General features: G+C 43.5%; 1 protein-coding gene across 3 annotated transcripts in view; it reads right to left on the bottom strand.

Annotated features, from left to right (window-relative positions):
• VPS13B (vacuolar protein sorting 13 homolog B) overlaps positions 1–21,830 on the bottom strand; it is a 2,423,697-nt gene that overhangs the window by 738,050 nt on the left and 1,663,817 nt on the right. For all 3 annotated transcript variants that reach the window (XM_069220546.1, XM_069220545.1, XM_069220547.1), the window contains exon 34: positions 9,481–10,180. In XM_069220546.1, coding sequence (XP_069076647.1) covers positions 9,481–10,180 — 700 coding nt within the window. The remainder of the gene's footprint in view (positions 1–9,480; positions 10,181–21,830) is intronic.

Genomic DNA, 21,830 nt, shown 5'->3' with positions numbered 1-21,830 from the left:
CAATACCATCCCTGGAGATCACACCAAAAATTCCTGCAGAACTGAACGGCCAAAGTATAGTCTTTGCGGCCCTGACTATCCAGGCAGTAATGTTTAGTGAACATGTGCAGGGATGCCCACGTCACTGCTTGGCAGATATCCAGGACTGGAACTCTGTGCACTAACGCTGTGGTAGCAGCAGTTGCTCTGGTAGAATGAGCATGCAAACCCTCAGGGGGTTGTTTTTTAGCCAAAGCATGGGACATATTGATGCAGAGGACAACCCATCGCAAGATGGTCCTCTTCTGCTCTGCCCTTCCTTTCTTCGCACACACATTAGCCACAAAAGGTTGATCGTCCACCCGGAAATCTTTGGTATGATTTAGGTAGAACACCAACTCTCTTCCTCATGAGAGGGATGTGTTGGTGTGTAAGTAGGCAAGGTGACTGATTGGCCTACATGAAAAGGTGTCACCCCTTTCATGGAAAAGAGGGAAAGGAGGGAAGCCCTGGACCAAAAGCACCACCTTGTCAGGGTGGACAGCCAGAAATGGTGGCTTCGAAGTGAGCGCCTGAAGCTCACTCACTCTGCGAGCAGAGGTGATGGCAATCAAGAAGGTAATTATAAGAGTCAAGAGCCACAAGTGCCAGTTGTGGAGCGGCTTGAAAGGAGCACACATGAGATATGAGAGGACAAAGATAAAATCTCACTGGGGCATTATGAACGGGATAGAAAGGAACATATGGGTGAGTCCTTTAAGAAACCTCCCAACAATGGAAGATTTGAACAGAGAAGGTTGGTCTGGCAGCCTTACAAAGGCAGAGATGGCAGACAAAGAACCCTTGAGGGTGCCCAGAGCAGAGTACTGCTGTGCAAGAGAAAAAATGAAGAGGAGAACCTCCGAGAGAGATGCAGAAAGGGGATCAAAAGATTTGTTGACACACCATGCCACAAATTTGCTCCAATGACAGGCGTATACCAATTTGGTGGAGGGACGCCGGGCTGCCAAGATAACATCACAGACTTTGGGCAGAAGGTCAAAAGCTGTCAACTGTTACTGCTCAATCTCCAAGCAAAGAGGCAGAGACTGGACTGGTTCGGGTGAAGGACTGTCCCCTGCTGCGACAGAAGATTTGCATGTCTCCAAGATAAGTCTTGGCTGTTCATCCACAGCTCCCTCTAGAGAGCCCTGGCTTCCTAGACACTGTCTACACCTAACTAATAGGAGATACCTGGAACAAGGTGATAACATCATAGGTGCTCACCACACACCAGGCCAGCTTCCTACACCCTCTCAGTCTTGACTTCCTCGTGGAGAAGCGCCAAATGATCCTCCAACAGATGATCGTATAATGGTGGCATGGTCTGTGGTGAGGGATTCCCAGTGGGGCAGGTGATGGCAATTCTTGCCGCCAACTGGTCCAGGATCTTCCAACAGACTAGGAAGGCTTGGAGGAAGTAGAGGGGACTGGGTGAACTACTAGCTCCCTGCTCCACAAGCACGAAGGATCCCGCATCTGTGGCCACGCAGAGGCTGTGAAGTATGCGCGGGTCGGTGGCAGGTTGGAAATGAACGTGGCTCGGTGCCCATTCCGTAACCACGAAAATGGCAAAAAGCGGACTGTGGGGGGTAAGAAACAGCTACGAGGCCAAGGGACAGAGCTGTAGCCCAAGAGCCCTTATAGTGCTCGAGTGTTGAGTCCGCTTTGTCGCCGAAGAGACGGGTGTTATCAAAGGGCATGTGAATTAAAGATTGCTGTACACCCCCTGAAAAGCCAGATATCCTCAACTAGGCGTGGTGCCTCAAGGCCACTGTCGATGCAACCGATCTACCTAGTGAGTCGGTCATATCCAGTCCACAACAAATCATGAACTTTGCTGCATCTCTCCTTTCTGCAACAGCTTGGGAGAGAACTGCCCAGGTCTGCTCCGAGACCCCAGGCAGCACTTGGGCGACCATATCCCAGACAGTATAGATCCAAAAGGCATGCAGTGTTCATGTACCGCCACGCTAGACTGGCTGAAGAAAAACATGATCTTCCTAAAGTTTGCCAGTCTTTCTGATTTCCTATCTGGGGGAGCAGAAGGGAATGCACCAGAGGGGGAAGAAGCCTGGAGCACAAAGCTCTCAGGCGGTAGGATGTTGGGTCAGGAATTTTGGGTCGGTCTGTGCAGGCCGAAGGCGGCGGGCAACTGTCTTATTCACAGGAGCCCCTGTGCTGGGTTTGTACCAGGTACCCAGTAGGACATCCGTAAGGGCTTCATTAAAGAGAAGAAGGAGTTCCGAAATGGAAGCCCCAGGCTGAAGCACTTCGGTCAGGTTACTCCTGACCTCCACAGAAGGAAGTTCGAGGTCCAAAACCTTAGCAGCCCTTCTTACCACCATGAAGTATGAAGATCCCTCCTCCACAGCCACGGTAGGGGAAGAAAGCTTGTCAGCATCAGGAGAGGTATGTAGTCCGCTAGCGTCGCCCAAACACTGAATCCAGTCCATGCTAGGGTCAAGCTGGCATTCTAAAGGGTCCAACGACCCCTCTACACTATCCCCTTGTCCATATCCATAGAAAGGGTCTGGATCTGCCCTGGGCCCGGGACAGCCCATGGAAAACTGAATAGGTGCTGAGCGATGCTGTTCCGGCTCAGGTAATCATGGATAAGTATAGGATCCACATCGATTACGGGCCTAACCGATGTCAGGAGCATCTAGGTCTGTCTCGACACCGGGGAAGGTCGCGTTGGCAAGATCGGCGTCAGGATGGATCCAAGAACGGATCCGGAGGTGACCCCAGGAGTCGGGGCCAAAGCCGCCGACATGGAACCTGAGGGGGTCCTCACCAACTCTCCTGGGCCCGAAGGAGAGGATGGGATGGTCTGGTCTGCCCAAAGATGAGGAACATGTCCTCACAGAACTCTTTAAGCTGGGCAGGGGTGGCACCGGCTCCCGGAAAGTCGGGGAGGTGTAGAGTCGACTCAGATGCAGGCTCCGAAGACAGAGGCCCAGAGCGTCAACGCTCTTCTGCGTCTTGTTGCCCGAGCGACTGAGTGAAGTCGAAGAACATTAGGTCTACTTCGACTTCTTTTGCATAGGACCCGATCGTCCCGATGACTTGGACAAAGATGAGTGGCGATGACTCTGCAAGCGGTCTCCTGACCTTCCTCTCCAACGAGACCGGGAGCGACGCAAAATCGAGTGTTTGGCCGCCATTATTTTTTCAAGTAGAGCCTCCAATGGTGTGCACAAGGCTCTCTTGTAGGCATACATTAGGAGTTTCTAAGGATACTATTTTGAGTTTAGTTTATGCGTAGGTTTCTGTGCGTTTTTGAAATATTCTGACTTTGCAGAAAAGTTTTGGCATATCCTGAGAAACTGGATATATGGAAGATTAATCTACATCTCTCTACGAGAAGTCTGCAGTCGGTGCTACTAAAAGCCAGCACACCCGTATTCAAGACGCCATAGCCCTTAATCCACCTTAAGCCTCTTTACTCCATTTCCAGACACTCCCTGTCCCTTTATCTCAAATATGCAGGTTTCTGTCTTCTTCCTTTGTGAATGTTATCTGTTTTGAATTCCTCCTTTTTGTGTGTCTTTCTCTTGCATGTGGGGATGAAGAAAAATAAGTGCAGGTCCTCAAAACTGAGTGCCAGCAGCCCACACCGGCAACCACTGGCTCGAATTAAGCACTTGTGGGGACTTTTCAATAAGCCAAAAGATAAACTCATGATGATCGTTAATCATATCAGTCCAGATGTAGATAAAAGATTCCTTCTTCAAGCTCTGCCATGTACAGGATGGCCATCTCTGACGTTAAGGAGCACACTACAGTTGCCCCTTTTGTTTGTTGATAGATGTCACTGTTGAATATGAAGTTGTTCTAATTTAGGGCAGTTCTGGCTAATGTCAAGAACTATTCAGTGAGAACACTATGCTATCTCTTGCTGTTCTGTCCAAATGGTGTTCAATCACTTCCAATGTTTCCTCCTAGGTAATGTTTGCATATAGTGAGACAATTTCATATGGTACTGGTTGTGATCAGCTGGGGCGGCACTGAAGTCAGCACCGCCCTGCTTATTAGAACCATGTTTTTTCATGGCAGTTCAACCCCGGGTCCCTCCAATGTTTTTAATACAAAACCCGATGCCTGCTTTGCACACTGCACCCTGCCGCCCCGTGCCGCTGAGGGTGTGTTTTGTGTGCCTACATGTGTCCCCCCCAGTGCTCTACAAAACCCTCCTGGTCTGCCCGCCGAGGAAGCGGGTACTTACCTGCTGGCAGACTGTTCTTCATAGGCGCCTATGTGTTTTGGGCACCTCTTGCACCTCTGCACCTGACCAGCCCAGTGCTGCTGGTGTGGTAACTTTGGGGTTACCTTGAACCCCCAACGGTGGGCTGCCTATGCCCAGGAACATAGACTTGTAAATGTCTTACTTACCTGACAAACTAACCATTACTTACCTACCCCAGAAACTGTTGATTTTTGCACTGTGTCCACTTTTAAAATAGCTTATTGTAATTTTTACTAAAACTGTGTATGCCATTGCTCTAATTCAAAGTTCCTAACTTACCTGTGTGGAGTACCTTGCATTTTATGTATTTACGTCAAATCTTTAACTTGAGGTTATAAAAATAAATTAAGAAAATATATTTTCCTATATAAAAACTATTGGCCTGGAGTTAAGTCTTTGAGTGTGTGTTCCTCCTTTATTGCCTGTTTGTGTACAACAAATGCTTAACACTACCCTCCGATAAGCTTACTGCTCGACCACACTACCACAAAATAGAACATTAGAATTATCTAATTTTGCCACTATCTTACCTCTAAGGGGAACCCTTGGACTCTGTGCACGCTATCTCTTACTTTGAGATAGTATATACAAAGCCAACTTCCTACAAGTGTATATCTACATCTGTAACTCGGGCCCTCTGTAGGTACAATTTCTGACAAAGGGCTGCAGATGAAGTAGGGGTCTAAGTTTATGTAAGTGGCCATAGATTTTTTTTTCTGACACACTCTACAGTGGATTTTTAAAATCAATTTGTTTACAGATCGTAAATGTTTTTTTTTTTTTTTTTTTTTTACCTGCTACGGTGCCTGGGCGAGTTGGCCTTGTCCTCGTACACGGTTCCCCTAGGGCAGGGATGGAAGGGGAATCGCTTTTTTTGTCAATTTCACGCAAGGGGAGCGACTCCTTAGGCAAGGGTCACTCCCCTGGGGGGGAATTTTTTTTAAAGCCATTTCTGCCCCCCTTGGGGGCAGATCAGCCTGTCGTAATTAGGCGATCTGCCCTGGGAGGAAGGGGATGGGGGCGGGGCGGCACAAAGCTCTAGCACCAGGGATATTTGTATTATTATTCATTTCTTTTTTTTTAGATGCGGCAAGCGACCCTTTAGGCAAAATCTTTTTAGGCCATTTCTGCCCCCCTTGGGTGCAGATCAACCTATTTTTATTAGGCCAATCTGCATCCAAAAGGGGCAGAAACCACTAGGCAGCAGGGCAAATTTATTTTAGGCCATTTCTGCTCCCCTTGGGGGCAGATCAACCTATTCCTATAAGGCCGATCTGCCCTAGGAGAGGAGGAGGGGGGCAGAAACCACTTAGGAACCAGGGATTGGTGTGTGAGTATGTGTGTGTTTTGTTTGGGGGTGGCTGCCCCTTGGGCAAAGGTCTCTCTCCATGGGGGAACATTACTGTTGGGCAGATCGGCCTATTTTTGGAAGGCCCATCTGTCCCCAAGAGGGGGCAGAAAGCCCACCAGAGACCAGGGAAGATTTTATTTTTCAAAAGAAGAGGGTGGGGGTATGGCCATACCCCCACCCCAAATAAATGGGGCCAAACTTGTTCTGCTTACTGGTGGGCAGATTATGCCCCCCACCCCAAATGAAGGGGTAACAGTCTTTCAGCTCTCCTCTGCACACTAAAACATCTTATCCCACAGCAATCAAGAGGACATTTGATTATTTGGGGTTTTGGTTTTACATGTAGGCCACGAGAGATTGTCTAACTCTCAAAATCGTCCCACTTGGAATGGTGAGGGCTGCACTTTTTGGACTTTGGGACGCTGCCATGTAGAAAACTCCACAAGACATAGGCACATCTGAAAACTAAACATCTGGGTAAATCCATGGTGGTGTGCTTCACATGCACCCCACACCATTTTCTTACCCACAATGCCTTGCAAACTTCCAACTTTGCTGGAAATCACATATTTTCCCACATGTTTTGCTGGAACCTTCCGGAATCTGCAGCAATCCACAAAATTCCTACCACCCAGCATTGTCGCATCTATACCGATAACAATTCTGCCCCACTTGTCAGCCTAAAGATGATTTTTTTCAAACTGCCCTTTTAAACCAGCTTTGGTTCCCCCTCAATTTCGACATGTTTTTGGCTCTTCCCTGTCACAGGCACTTGGCCCACCTACACAAGTGAGGTATCATTTTTACCTGGAGACTGAGGGGAACTTTGGGTGGTAGGAAATTTGTCCCGGTATGATGATCCCACACAGAAATGTGGGGAAATTTTGATTTTTTAGCTAAATTAGAGGTTTGCTGAGGATTCACATGCAAATCACACCTCCCTGGACTCCCTAGGGGTCTATTTCATAGAAATGTTTGGGGTTCGGAATTCACACACAGGTCACACCTCCCTGGACTCTCTTGGGTGCCTAGTTTTTAGAAATGTTTGGGTTTGGTACGTTTCCCTATATGACTGCTGAGCCCAGGAAAAAAAATGCAGGTGCTCCCCACCACCCCCAAAAAAACAACAGGTAGCTTTGTATTTGATCATTTTGATGTGTCCACATAGTGTTCTGGGGAATTTCCTTTTGTGGGCACTAGGCCTACCCACACAAGTGAGGTACCATTTTTATGAGGAGACTTGGGGGAACGCTGGGTGGAAGGAAATTTGTGGCTCCTCTCAGATTCCTGAACTTTCTGTCACTGAAATGTGAGGGAAAAGTGTTTTTTTGGCAGTATTGGGAGGTTTGCAAAGGATTCTGGGAAACAGAACCTGATGAGAGCCCCACAGGTCACCCAATCTTGGATTTCCCTAGGAGTCTAGTTTTCAAAAGTGCACAGGTTTGGTAGGTTTCCCTAGGTGCCGGCTGAGCTAGAGATTAAAATCCACAGCTAGACACTTCCCAAAAAACACATCCGTTTTCAGTGTAAAAATGTGATGTGCCCATGTTGCGTTTTCTGCTGCGGGCATTAGGCCTACCCATACAAGTGAGGTACCATTTTTATCAGGAAAATTGGGGGAACACAGAATAGCATAACAAGTGTTATTGCCTCTTGTTGTTCTCTATATTTTTTCCTTTCAAATGTAAGACAGTGTGTAAAGACAACGTCTATTTGAGAAATGCCCTGTAATTCACAAGCTAGTATGGGCACCCCCGAATTCAGAGATGTGCAAATAACCACTTCTTCAACACCTTATCTTGTGCCAATTTTGGAAATGCAAAGGATTCCTTGAAACCTATTTTTCACTCTTTATATTTCACCAAAGGAATTGTTGTATACAAGATATACAAGGAAACCCCATTGCAAGGCGCAGCTCCTTTATTGGCTCTGGGAACCTAGGGTTCTTGATGAACCTACAAGCCCAATATATCCCCGCAACCAGAAGAGTCCAGCAGATGTAACGGCATATTACTTTTGAGAATCTGACATCGCAGGAAAAAGTTACTGAGTAAAACATGGAGAATAATAGCTTTTTTTTTAACCTTAAATTCAATATTTTTTTTTTATTTCAGCTGTTATTTTCTGTAGGAAAACCTTGTAGGATCTTCACAACTGACACCTTGGTAAAGTCAGAATTTTGTCTACTTTTCAGAAATGTTGAGCTTTCTGGGATCCAGCATTGGTTTCAGATCCATTTCCGTCACTCACTGGAAGGAGGCTAAAAGCACAAAAAAAATAGTAAAAATGGGGTATGTCCCAGTAAAATGCCAAAATTGTGTTGAAAAATGTGGATTTCTGAAAGCTGGCGATTTTAGCACCACAAATGCTTTGTTGGTGCCATTTTCCGGGAAACAAACACAAGCCGCCTTCTGCAGCCCTTTTTCCCATTTAAAAAAAAAAAATAACAACAAAATGTTTGCTGTTTTTTGGCTAATTTCTTGGTCTCCTCCAAGGGAACCCACAAACTCTGGGTATCTTTAGAATCCCTAGGATGTTGGAAAAAAAGGAAGCAAACTTGGCGTGGGTAGCTTATGTGGACAAACGTTATGAGGGCCTAAGCACGAACTGCTCCAAATAGCCCAAAAAACGGACTGGCAGCGAAGGGGTTAACTTCAGTAGATCATTTAATATTCTTCATGCATGCACACACGCACATGCATTCAGAAATTAGAAAATAAATAATCTGGGTTTTAAAATGTTATGGTATCCTTCGGTAGCATGAACACGAGCTTTAAACGAGAAAGGTGCCAATCAGGGGTAGTAAGCGCTATATAAATACTATTACAATACAATACAATACAATACAATCTACAGGGACCATAGTGACTTTCACGAAGGGAGATGTCAAAAAGTGTTCCATTTAAACACAACACCACTTGCTCCACTTACGATTTACTTCTTACATGCTCCCTGCTATGGGAGGCATTGATAAAATGTAAGCAGGAGGATTGCAAGAGAGGGTTCTTTGAGATGCTAAGAAATGTAAGATTTACGCTAGCACCAAGAAGCTGCATGATCTTCATTCGCGCTTCAGAAGTGAATCACGCAGCTTTAAGAGGTGGGTGACTATACAGAAAATGCAGCAAGGGTCTGAGCAGCACAGATATGCAACATCATAGGTACAAGCCCTAGGAATCATGAAGGCCACATCTCTCGTTGCTCAGCTGGATCTATCACCCATGAAAAGATGCCAGACAAGGCCCAGGCTTGCACATATAGGACAACAACTCTTCTGATTCATTTACAGGGTCAGGCAACAAAGGAAGCGTGTTCTGGGCGACGGGCCCTTGTACTCTCAAACATGCTGCTCAAATGGACCAATTCACTCAACAACACAGGACCCCAAAAAACTGTTTATCTCAATGTAGAATGAAAAATGAATAACAGCCCAAAAGTACTACACAGAAATGCACATGGGATATTTGGTTAGGCAACTGCAAAAACTGCAACCGTGGTGTTTGTCAGGTGATATGTAGCACTGTGCTAAGTGTTTCCGTCTCAAGACCATTGTCAAATTAGCTTAAAATCTTTATAACTTATCAAAGGAGCTAATATGTATGCTTTCCCCCACATTGGTATGAAAACTGAGTGTGACTTCGGTGACAATCTATTTCTCAAAAGATAAACCCGCAGAGAAAAATTATGCATACGTTTGTCAGTGTGCATAGAAAACCTGAGCTAAGTTACACCTGCTGAAAAAAAGTCTGCTTATATTTACCATTCTGGATTGATTTGAATAGAGGGAAAATATCTCACAGTGATTGAAACTATTCTCAAAATGCACAGATTCACAAGGGAGAAGTAGCGTTGATGCTCGTACCTGCACACTTGTAGTCTGGATCTGCTCCTTTCAGAACAGCATCAAACAGAGAAACTTCCACCTTTTGCTTCCTGTGGTGACAGCTCAGCAACAAAGAAGGCTGAGATAGCACAAGGTACAGAAACGGCTCAAGCTGCATATCATCAGCCCCTCTGCGCCCCGGCTGCCGCACAATAGTGATACCCAGTGCCTGTCGAGCAGAAGATCTTGTGGTTGCATGAAGGCTCTCCAGGGACAGTAGCCCTGCTCTTCTCTTAGTTGATGAAGACCCTGGACTGTTCATCAGATCGTCAGCGGTGAGTGTTGTGATGGGAGGTTGTGTGTGTTTGCATTCCACCGGATTGCCCTCGTCTGTTTCTGGCAGGTTCAAAGAGCTTTTATCCAATTTTAATCCATCCATTTGATCCTGTGTTGATCGGAGCTTTGGCACTGCCGTGCATGAGTATGACATCAGTGAGACACGACTTGCTGTTATGAAGATGTCAAATGGGATGAAGCTGAGATTTTTCACAATGGATGATTGTTGCGACAGGCGAGCAATGCGGTGATGACTGGTGCCACTGAGCTGTTCAATTTGAACAATTCGTATTTTGGCGCTGTCGCTGCCAATGCCACTGTCCTGTGCTCCACTATACCGTGAAGAGGTGTCAACAGCGCCTCCATCGGGGAAATCAATTCTTTTCTTTTCTTGATTGAACACCTGTGGAAAAAACACAAACAAAACAATGATACAAAGCACTGGGATATTGATAGCAAGAAATATGCAAGGACTGTAAAAGGGATGCAAACTCAGATGATTACAATCAATTTCAAATAGGGGCTCAGACATAAATACACACTAGAAAATGTGATAACTAAACGGAATCTTAAAAGGAGTGAGTAACTTCAAGCATCGCAGGCTAATTTAGTGGCTAGGATCTTTACACATTTACTAACGTATTGGCTATCACCAAAAACTCAGCATACAGCTAAGGTGTTCATGCTTACTGCTAAGCATAAACCATTTGCGCACAAACAGTAGATGATCTTATGGCACAAAACCTGTAGTCTTACACCTAAGGTTAAATTCCCTTTTTATTCCACCAGGACAACCTTCGCCAAAATGGGGATTATTCTTTCTGTAATCCAAGAAAATATGGAGGGGTCTTGCCATTTTATTGGCACATTTCCTCCAGCACTTATTAGCAAAAGCTGTAGGTATGCAAAATCAGTGTAAAAACATTGGGAAGGTTTGCGAATGCGCACAGTTAGAATGTTATGGGTGTTCACTACATTCTCAATGCCCAGAACTCTCAGCCAGAATGCACTGGATACCACTTGCACGAAAAAGATGCAGTGGAAGAAATACGTACAGAACAAGAGCTACATTGAATATTGGTTACAAACCGGGTGAATTAAATTATTAGTTTGGCTGAGCCCAATATCAAAATCATGACAGCAGCTTTACATATTATGAAGAGAGGCAGATCACACTATTAATTTGTAATTGCTGATCTTTAATATTTTCAGTGATAAAAATAATCAACGTAAGTAGTGGCTATGGAAATCTAAGGACTCAATATATGAATAACCCTGACGGAAAGAAACACGGGGACTTACTGCTAGTTGGGTGATAAATGAAGAACTGTCACCAATCCTGAGACAAGAAACTGAATAATACTTTCAACAAAATTTGAGCTTAGTGGACTGCCTAGGGAGTGTCTCGGAAGTATACAAACCAGTGGTGAGGAGCAGAGCTCTTGGGAGTAGTGCATAACTTAAGCAGGATAGTCAAGGCACAGTATTCGAAGCTTAAACGGACATCTTCAGACTAGACCAGCAACCCATTTAGCGCTGTTATGCAGATTTTTGAGACAGAAAATTACAGATTACCGTATTGCCAACTAAAAATGGAGGCAGTACAAGACCTAAGGCCTACATCCCAGAGTACACTATACGACTAGGTAGACAAGGCTGGCAAAATGCTGTACTGGCTCTGCAAAAGAAACAGCCGGACAGTATGGTGGCTGGCATACAGAACCTGGAGGGGTGACCGTGATTTCAATCAATGGATATATTATTATAGGAATTGATAGATTCCATAAACAACAATACAGTAGAGGAACTGAAAAAGACCAATAGTTATCTGAAGCCTTCATGGCTGGACAGATCCAACTAAGAGTCACAGACGTCAATTGAAATCTCCTAAACTTGGACATTGAGAATGAAAGATATCAGAAGAGAGAGGTCAACTGCAATTGGGTAAAGTCACACGTATCGAATGGATTCCTGGTAGAATTCTTTAAAAAGTACACCAGCCTCCTTACCACCTAACTTGCTGAAGCAGTGTGCTATATCTGAAGCTTAAGTTAACTACTGGAAGACAAACGGGAGGTAAAAACATTGGCCATACCAGTGAGGATGACAGAGTTACATATGTCATTAGTATAGACCAATTTCTCTCATAAACGTAGTCAAAGATACTAGCCAAGATTGAAGCAAACTATTTGAAAGGGATTATCAGATTGCTCTGCACATTGGCCAAAGTGGCTTTATGCCATTCAAACCACACTCCATAACATCAGAAGGCTGACTAATGTACTGGCTCTTGCAAGTCGACTTGATGTGTCCATGGCGGTCCTCCAAATAAACTTGGAAAAGGCATTTTATAATCTGAATTGGGGTTACATGTTTGTACTTCTTGAATTTCTGAACCTGGCCTGTTTTCATCTCGTACATCGATCTCCTATACACAAAACCCAGAGCCAGGGTGTGATTTAACAACATGCTATCCAAATCCTTCCCATCAAAAGAGGAACAAGAAAGGTATACCTCCGTTTCCCACTCCTGTTCGTGACAGCAGCTGAGCCACCAGCTGTAAGGTCTCAGACAAATGGGGACATAACAGGGTCTCTCGACAGACTCCTAAAATGTCTTAGTGACCTCAAATGATCAAGACCATGAGCAATGCAATTCTTAAATGATTTTGTGAAATACACAAAATTGAGGGGGAAACGGAGTCAAATCTGACAGCTAGAGTTGAAGACTGGGCTCCCCATTCACAACTGCATATTAAAACACAGAAAATACACTACCCTGGTTTGTTCATATCTATCAAAGAAAAAGCAAAGTTATTGGCGAATATAAACTCTCTCAAAAGATATCTCACACATCGGACGCCTCTACCTCTGTTCAGAAAAGTGCCATTGATTAAAGTGGCTATTGTCTAGCTCCCTACTATATAGCCTCAACAGTCAGGCCATTCCTTTGTAATAATCGAACTGCCAGGTTGAGTATGGCTAAATATTGTAAATGAACATTCAACAGAGGTCTCAGCATGGCCGACTTTACAAGCGTATGACTGTGCTTCCCACTTGGTGGTTATTAATGAATGGATTTTGGCATAGGCGATCACTCGGTGAATAAGACTGATTTGAGGACAATGGGAAAATATAAACTAATGCACTTCCCTGCATAGGGCGGGATTTACCATCCTGTATTCCATCAGCCACCAAGACAGTGATGGAGACTTGGAGTGGCTCCATCCAAAATATAGGCTGAGTAAAAAATATGACATGGGCAACTCCGCTTTGGGTAGGAAAGATGCTGCAGCAAGTCATGGCACTACGGAGATTTTATGCCTGGGACACACTTAGAATCTTTATGATAGGTGATGTCACTACATACGACCACAAGAAGGCATTTATCACCACACACGAGAAATCTGGTTTCCTCAAGTATCATATTTTTCAATATTTAAAATTCGGATACGCACTAAAACCTTCTCTAAACAACACAGATAGCTTTCCACAATTCAATCCACTGAAGGCAAAGTTCACTATGTCTGAACTTCCAGACAAACAGATATCACTGATTCATTAGGACCCTGTAATAAAATAACCTGATACATTTTGCAAATCCACCCTTAGAAATCACGGAAGACTAACGTGACTCCCTTGGGAGGACAGGAATTGGCAGATAGGTTTAATGGCCTCAAAAGGGATTGCCATCTCTAAATGATACAGGTTAACCCAATTTATATACATCCACCGCACACAGAATACTGAAACAGTTAGTGGCAAAGGCGAAGCGAGTTGTTGCCGACCTTGTTGAGATGTTAAGATGAGGAGGAAGACATAACGTACAGAGTGCGGGACTGCGACGTTAATAGAGGGTCAACTCTGTGGTACTGAGCTTCCCAACAGTATTCGAACAGCATTTTTTGTAAATTAGAAGATCTGGATCTCTACAGGTATACGAAGATATTTGTAGGCCTGAGTCTGGTAACTGCCAAAATAATGTAGCACAGAGCTAGGAGACAGTAGTGCTAAACCTAAACAACTGGAAAAGGTGGGATAAACAGATGCAGAATTTTAGAAAAATCAATCTATGAGGTACGAAGCTGTCCTCAGAACATAAGTTAATGTGGGCACCTTGGGTGAAATACCAGGACAAAGTGGAATGAGGCACTACACAATATGAGCACACAAAACGGACAATAATATGTCCGTCTATTACTTTATAGCTAACCATGCATGCATAATTTTGTGATTGTATGCACGATATGTGCTGCAACACTGCACAATGGTTTGATTGCATTTTACGTATGATGACAAAACTCCAATAAAATGGTTTACTAAAAGATGAATAAGCAAATAACCCTAACGTGGAGTTTATGAGGGATTAATTAAAAGAAGACACGTGAAAACAGATAATCATCCCTCATAAAATGTATGGGGAAAGGCCTGACGAAAATATACAGAGACAAAAAGGATGCATCAAAGTCTATTTGTCTGCATGCACAACACTCATTTAACATGAATTTCACTTTGCCACCGTTTGGCATTGTGCATTAGGCTAGGACTCCACTTCTCGGACAATTACTATTTCAGCGCATTTAATGAGACATTAGGAGGAATGCTCCGATATTATGTTTTGACGACACATGCCATTATGACAGGCAACTGCACTTAAGCACCTTAGAAGTTGTCTTTGCAAATTATCAGCAGACTCAGAGCGGCAGGAACCCCTATTTCTTGTCAGACAAAGGAGCCGATGGGAGTTGTTGAGTGCTGCCAGATGTTCGTCATTGTGGCGCTGTCACAAGGAGCAGCTTATGGGGCATCATGAGGTCCGGCTGTGTATGACATGGGCGCTTAACACTCCAGTAAAGGGGCTTAAGTACTATGGCTGACTACACTGGAGCACTAACCTGTCTCCCCAAAGCACCAGTAGCACAGGCTGTTATAGCTACCCCAAGGTTAGAGCTGAATAACGTTGTGCACGGCAGCTCTCTCAACAAGTACCATTTGGGTGGTAAATAACAATATTATAATACAGTACCAAATATGCAGTAATAAGGCCAACTGAGCGTATGACCGACATCTTTCATATCATAATCAAATCACAGGATTCTAGTTCATTTGGTGAACAGGGGGAGCGTTTCTGCTTCATTGGGTGCTCTAATCATACTTTGTGTTTCATGATAGTAATGGTGAGTGGAGGTTAGAAAATGGTTGACATTTGTGAAGGACAACAATGTGAAAAGATCTCCAAAAACCTTTTTCTGAGGCAGGACCAAGGCAGAGCCCAGGTAACACATACACTGCCTCTACATCTTCTCCTGGTTTTCTGTAAATACTCATGCTTACACTTACTTGGAACTACTTCAAGGACGAAAGCCTTCCTTTGGCTGAGCAAGACACTACTGCTTCTCTTCAAAGCCACATTGCATGTTTCCAGGCAATCAATTTATAATAGTTCAACTGAATAACTTTCTACGAAAGAGCTACAATTCGAGATCTGTATTTGTTAGGATTTCTTATTGAAAATATATTGAGTCCTTAGAACAGAAGATGACCTATACACATCAAGTCGAAGCAGCTCTGCATCTGGGTGGTGAGAACACAGCTGTGAAACCTGGCAGCGCACAGTACCAATGCCTTCAGTTCGGCATCAGTTATGCACGTAAAGTGTATTTCTCGCTATGAGATGGGATGACCTCACCATTTCATTTCCCTCTGCTAACAATAAAATCACATTCCTCCATGAAAAACAGTGTAAAGGGAGCTGCTTCTTAGGAAAGCAGATGACAAGCCAGGGGTAAGACGGCATGGTCTGTGCCCTGTTTGCACAAGAACAAAGGCAAGTAAATGTTGGCACAGCTGCTTTCATTTACAATGTAGTCTTTGAATTAAAAATAGACATAGCCAACTTCAAAACGCTTCTGGGGAGACCTGCCTCGCTTCTCTTCACAGCCACACCATCGTCACAAACGTTCACTCTCACTCGGGCTAATCTGAGCACCTTCTATTTTAAAGGCTCAGGAAGACATGTTAAGAATCAAAGGCTCCTGGGCCCCTGTTTAACTTGGAAAAGCCCCATTAGGAGACTGCATAGGATCACCTCTTCATTGGTGCTTACTTCAGCATGGATACGGGGAGCGTACTTCTTCTGGTGGGTTATCTGTCCAACACTGAATACCATCTAATGCCCCTTTTTAAAGTAGGATTCTACTTCAGCTATGGCTTGTCTGAATTTCCAAAGTTTAATGACCGCTACCAAGGCAGTGGCACCACAGGCTTGCCTACACCTCAAGATGATGATGCAATACCTTTTAGCTCACCAAGATCCTTTGAGTTCGGAGTTGGAGGGCTTGGTGCCTCTTCAGCTTTGGGGAGGCTTTGGCATGGTGATTTATGGGCTCCAATCTGTTGACAAAGATGTTGCTAGCTTCCTGGTTGTCTTCATTTGGCGGGTGGGGTAGCAACACTGGTCAATGGCATGATTCAGGGAGGTGGTGCCTAAACTAGGCTGCTGAATCCTTCACCTCTTGGTTGCTATTGGTAGAGTTCGCTACTGGTAGAGTTCTGTGCATAAAAGATTTTTGTTTATATCTTCCATAGTCATGGTATGCGAAAAGAAAATCAGGTAACAAACTCAAATGTCAACTTTCAAGGAACAGTGAAAAGGCTGAACTGTCCTCGGGATTTGGTGCATTTCCTATGTTTGTAGAAGGAAGCCAACCTGGTTTCCTGGATGACCTCAAACACATCTGAGACTAAGCATGTTCAGGCAGATTAGATGACAGGGTGTTTACATCCTCTCTGGTGGTCCATCTTTATTCCAAATTCTTTGGGGGTCTGTGGTCTTATCTTTGGTGCTCATGGTTGCAAATGTTTCTCTGGGTCAATGCCATTCTCCATTGCCTGTGTTCCATAACCTGGTATCTGAAGGATTGAGAATGGATGCTTTGTATTTCTGGTGTGTTTTGGGTCTCCCTATGCATCTTCCACGTTCAATCTTGCTAAAGGAGATTTTGAGGGACAGGGAGGAGGTCTTCTTGACAGCATCGTTCTGGCTATGCCGCTGTATGTTCCCCAATTACATGTTGTCTTAGTTTCTCCAGTGAGGATTTCAAAATTTCTCTGTCTCCTACCCTGGCCAAGATCTCCACCAGGAGATCATGGCAGCTGAGCATTTCGTTTTTCGGTATCTGGATTGTTATGGGGGGGAATGACTCGCTGCTTCCAGGTTTCTACTGTGGCTTTTTATGCATCCATTCTAACACGAACTGTTGGGTCAAGACGACAGTGCATTTACTGAGCATTTGGAGCACTGATACAGACATCGACAATACCCCAGCATGTGAGAAATATACACTGCTTGGAGGTGAAATGCCAGACGGCATGTTTTGTCTTGAGGAGACCCTTATGGATTAATAAGCGGGTTGAAATTAATCAAATTAAATTGTGGACATGAACCCATTAATGTATCTCAGACAGTTTCTCGTTTACAAAATTGTTTAAGACATCCCAGTGTGTATCTGCATCTTTCTAAATACTGCACCTCATTGCACTGTTTGAGCACCGCGCAGTCTGCACTTTAATTGACTTTGCTGACATTTATATGCACGTTTGAGAATAAACAGAGTAAAATTACTTAAAGACTTAGAGAGTAAGTTGGGTTGTGTACATATACCGAAAAGTGAGTCCCACAGTACCATTGTTGTTTATTTACATACTGGACCCCGGGTTTGATATTGGGCATTAGGATGGTTGGTCCTGTGTATCATTACATGTCGTTGCAAGACAGTGTGTCAGCTGAGCATTTAGCTTTCCAGTATCTGGATTGTTATGGGTAGATGGCTTCCAGCTTTATACTGTGGCTTTTGATAGCCAGGATTGACTGCATATTAACAAAGGACGCCTCTTTGAGGTTTAGCATGCTGACTCTTGTAACCCGATTTTTATTATTGAGTTCCTCAGGAGTTATTTCCTTAGTGGCCGTTCATCAAACCTGGCCTTCCAAGAATGACTTTAAGGAACTAGCTTTTTTGTAGCTCCCTGTGGATTCTCTGGCAGGCCAACTCAACTAGCATTTAGAGAGATGGTGGTAATGGCATTTGGCCTTGGTTCTTAGGAATCTCCAGGTTGCTTTCAGACATCTGGATTGTCTTTTTCTCTTTTCTGACTTTCTGTGTGGGGCACAGTGTAACTCAAAGGGCACAATGAGGACATGGAACCCAACAGCTCCATGTACGATACATATTATAATGAAGATGAAATACCTTTCAATGCCTACCCAAAGTTGGCAACCTTCATCTACTGAAAGTCGATTATTTTAGAAAGCTTGGTTTGAGATGCAGTCACACCTGTAATCCTATTGTCACTCTGCAGCTATAATTATTATTTTGTATCTGCTTGGTATTTATGGTTATCACACTCCGCATACTTCACATGCAGCCGCGCACTCCTAGTAATTCGGAATGTGTACCTCGTACAAAAGGGAAATGGATCTTCTTCCACTCACAGAAAAAAATAATTGCTTGTTGAAAGGGGTGCTGCTTACACCACTGTCTGTTGAATCTTTTGATAAAACAATTAACTCAGTCGGCCACAAATCAATTAGACAAGTTCAGAAATTCATAAACAGAGTCAATATTTCTCAGCTTGCCTACATAATTCCAGGCTGGGAAACTGATACAATGTACTCCGGTACTGAATACACACATTTCCATAACTATGATTACCTGTACCCTAGATCACTTAAGTGTTTTCGTCTTCCTTCTCAACTTTCGACAAATGTCTGAAAATGATTCTACCCTCATCAATTAGGAGAGTCGCCTTAACCTAGATTAAGAGTATCAATAAATTGTTCAAATGTAGCATGTTTGTGACCGTATGGGTTGGCGAGTCCCATGAATTTTTCAGAAAAGGACAGAGCGATATTTCCCTCTAAAATATACAAGATTCCTCTAAAATGTTACACCAATATACAGCTGTTAAAAAAAATAAAAACAAGAGCAATAGGTCAGTCAAGTTTAACGGAGCTGTAGGCCTTTTGATGCTGAAGCCCGTTCCTGTGGCAACTGTACAAGCTGGGGAGAAGGTCATGCATGTGTGGGGCACAGAGACTATGTCTGACTTTAGCTACTGCATGAGCACAGGTCCTGTAGAGCTGTGTGTCGGGGTCTCTTGCTGTATAACCTGCTTATGAAAGAAACAGTAATTGTTGTAATAAACAACCTTCTATCATGCTGTCAAAAGAAATGTAAGTGATACCACAAGATAAAAATGTTTTTAAAAGTAATTAGACAAGCCCTTGCAGTCAGCTGATTTCCATATCACCACATTTGAGAAGGAAAAAAAACAATGCGGACCAACGGGAAACTAGTCTTACTCCCAGAACTCTTTCCTGTTGCACCTCCTTAACGATATAGGTGCTACATCAATAGAGGGAAAAAAGTTGCCTCGATGGATGGCCAATAGGAGACAACATGAAAAGACTAAAACTACCTTGGTAAGCCGCAGAAAATGTAGAAATAGTACAGTCACCTCCCTCACCTTACTGAAACTAAAAGTAGAAATGCCTGGTCCCTAAAACGGAAATTCCTCGGGATCTCTCAAGTTCACGTAACAACAGGTTGATGTTGCAACAGTTCTTACAAACTGAGGTCTTCGGAATACAGTGCAACCACACTTCAAGGTCAAAGAATGACCCGAATTCATATTCGTGAACAAATCCCTGGGCTGTGGGGGTGGAGCTGGCACCTCACTGGCTCAGAGAAAACCAATTAGGAGAATGGCCTCAGGAAAGTCACCATCACTCTGGGGATGTAAAATCGTATTTATTATTCCCTGACCTCAGCAGGACAACACAGGAGCGAACCCTGGAGTTGAGATTTCGCTGTGGGACAGCTTAACGTTCAGTGAGAAGGTAAATCACACCTCTTTATACAGATAAGGTGGCCAGGACCTTTCTCAAATACGTAGAGGATTCTCGGGGAGGGCTCTAGCTCATTAGGCCTACGAGACGCGTTCAGAACTTCCTCGGTTTCTTGTCCCCTTGGAGGCTGCAAAGGATGTGGAGTTCTTCTCTAACTCGGATGTGGAGTTCTTGTTTGATCATGATCGAACCTTTTAATTATTATATAAAGTTATCTCTCTTCCTCGTTCCCTTTTCTCCACCTCCTTTTCTAAGACATGGAGTTATGGATATGGAGTGTATGTTACTGATTTTAGATTCTACATAATATTGCACGAGGTTTTCCTCACGTGATAGTACTGCGGTGCGTCGATTATTATCTTTACGAGCCAAAATAAAATAAACAAATTCAAAGGTTAAAACACACAAGCTTAAGGACAACTAAAATAAAATTATCAACGTCTCAGCTTCTGCTTGTCACCTGTCAATATAATGTCCGCACTGATGGATGGTCAGTGCGCTCAGTTTAATTCTGCTCTTTACATGGCACGTTTGCGTCCAACAATAAAAGTTTTCTTTAATTAGCTACTGGTGTGCTTTAAGACGACGGTGATTAAACTGTAAAAACAACTGTACGCTACTCATGTCCCTCTGCCCATGTGGCTTCAATCTCTTGATTTGAAATTCCCTTTAACAGTGCGCCCTCTGCGTTCAGAGAATTAAATGCATATTGTTGCGGCAGGGAAGATAATATTTCAGACCCCCAGGCATATATTAAACACACTGGCAGCACATTAGACAAAATGCTTTACTTATTAGATATTTCCTATTCTAAACAGTGTCATCAAAGGCTAAAATCAAAATCCATATAAAAGCTGCACAATGCTCCCACACAGAACCTGTGCCAAAAGCCCTCTACTCTGCGGCTAATGAGGAAAGGATGTGTACTCTTAGCATGTGAATGTAAGATTTTCCAAGCATTCACTTTAGGAAACCAGGCTATTGATTCCATATGTTCACCGTTAGGCCAAACTGTACTGGTAAAATAACCTTTCAGATATCTGGCATGATAACAGTAATTAAACAGCATTCAAAGGGCCAAAACAAAAGGGACTTTGGTTCCACAAGCTTAATTAAAATAAAATGGAACAACAGAGCATGTCATATATCAAGACCAATTGTTATTGTTTGAGAACTATTTAAATGCTGTGAAAATATACTTTTAGATAAAAATCTGAGAGGATTGGAAAAATATTTGCGGCTTAAAAATGGATTGTTTGGCGAACAAAAAAAGTATGAGGCTGAAACTGAATGCTGAGGTAATAGCTTTAAAACTTTGAGCATAAGCAGATGGTCTTTAAATCAGGGGATTCTGCAGTTTTGTTGTAAGTGTTTTCAATAGGAGGTCTTCTTCAATGGCTAGAAAAACAATATCATGGTGGGAGTTTCCTCCTCAGATGCTTAGGCAAGCTTACCATCTTCCTGAAACCACATACTTCATGTTGAAAGTTCCACCGGGGTGTACCAGCGAGCATGGGAAAGGTGTTGAAAGAAGCCCCACCAGTAAGTGAACTAGGTCTAATTTCCCTATACCATGCATACACATTCTCAGTATAAAAGGTGTATTCACTTCAGTGTCCGGGGTAAACTCAAAGAATCAAAGGATAAGTTGTAAAGACACCCCTGCGAGGCTCAAAGGCTTACAAAGCATAGTTAAAAACTTAGCAACACATCAGTTCATGGCATTATTTGTACATTCGACGATACAGAAGCCACAGATTAGTTACAGAGTAAACTTATGACTATAGACACCAAATTTTTCACAAACCACTCTGAAGAAGACAGATGTTCCGCAAGTTCTTCATTCGAACATGAGTCTAAATAATGAGTCCTAGTTAGCAAAAATCAAGTTCCTCCTCACTGTATTTGATTATATGGGAACAGTGAAGCATTACTATGTGGAAGCGCAAAAGATATTACCGAAAGCGAAGCATGATGCTTTTCCTGGTCTGTAACTGATTTGCCAGAATGTTCACAATTTAATTCACTTACATAGTCTGTCTCCTCCAATTTCCAACCAATCAAAATAGCTGGTAGATCGATTAAGCCAGATGACTTAAATTCTCAGAAGCTCAGAAAAGTCCTTGTATTTCAAGAATTAAAAT

Source organism: Pleurodeles waltl, chromosome 2_2 (genome assembly GCF_031143425.1).
Source record: "Pleurodeles waltl isolate 20211129_DDA chromosome 2_2, aPleWal1.hap1.20221129, whole genome shotgun sequence".
Lineage (NCBI taxonomy): Eukaryota > Metazoa > Chordata > Amphibia > Caudata > Salamandridae > Pleurodeles > Pleurodeles waltl.
This window is presented reverse-complemented; position numbering and strand designations above follow the sequence as displayed.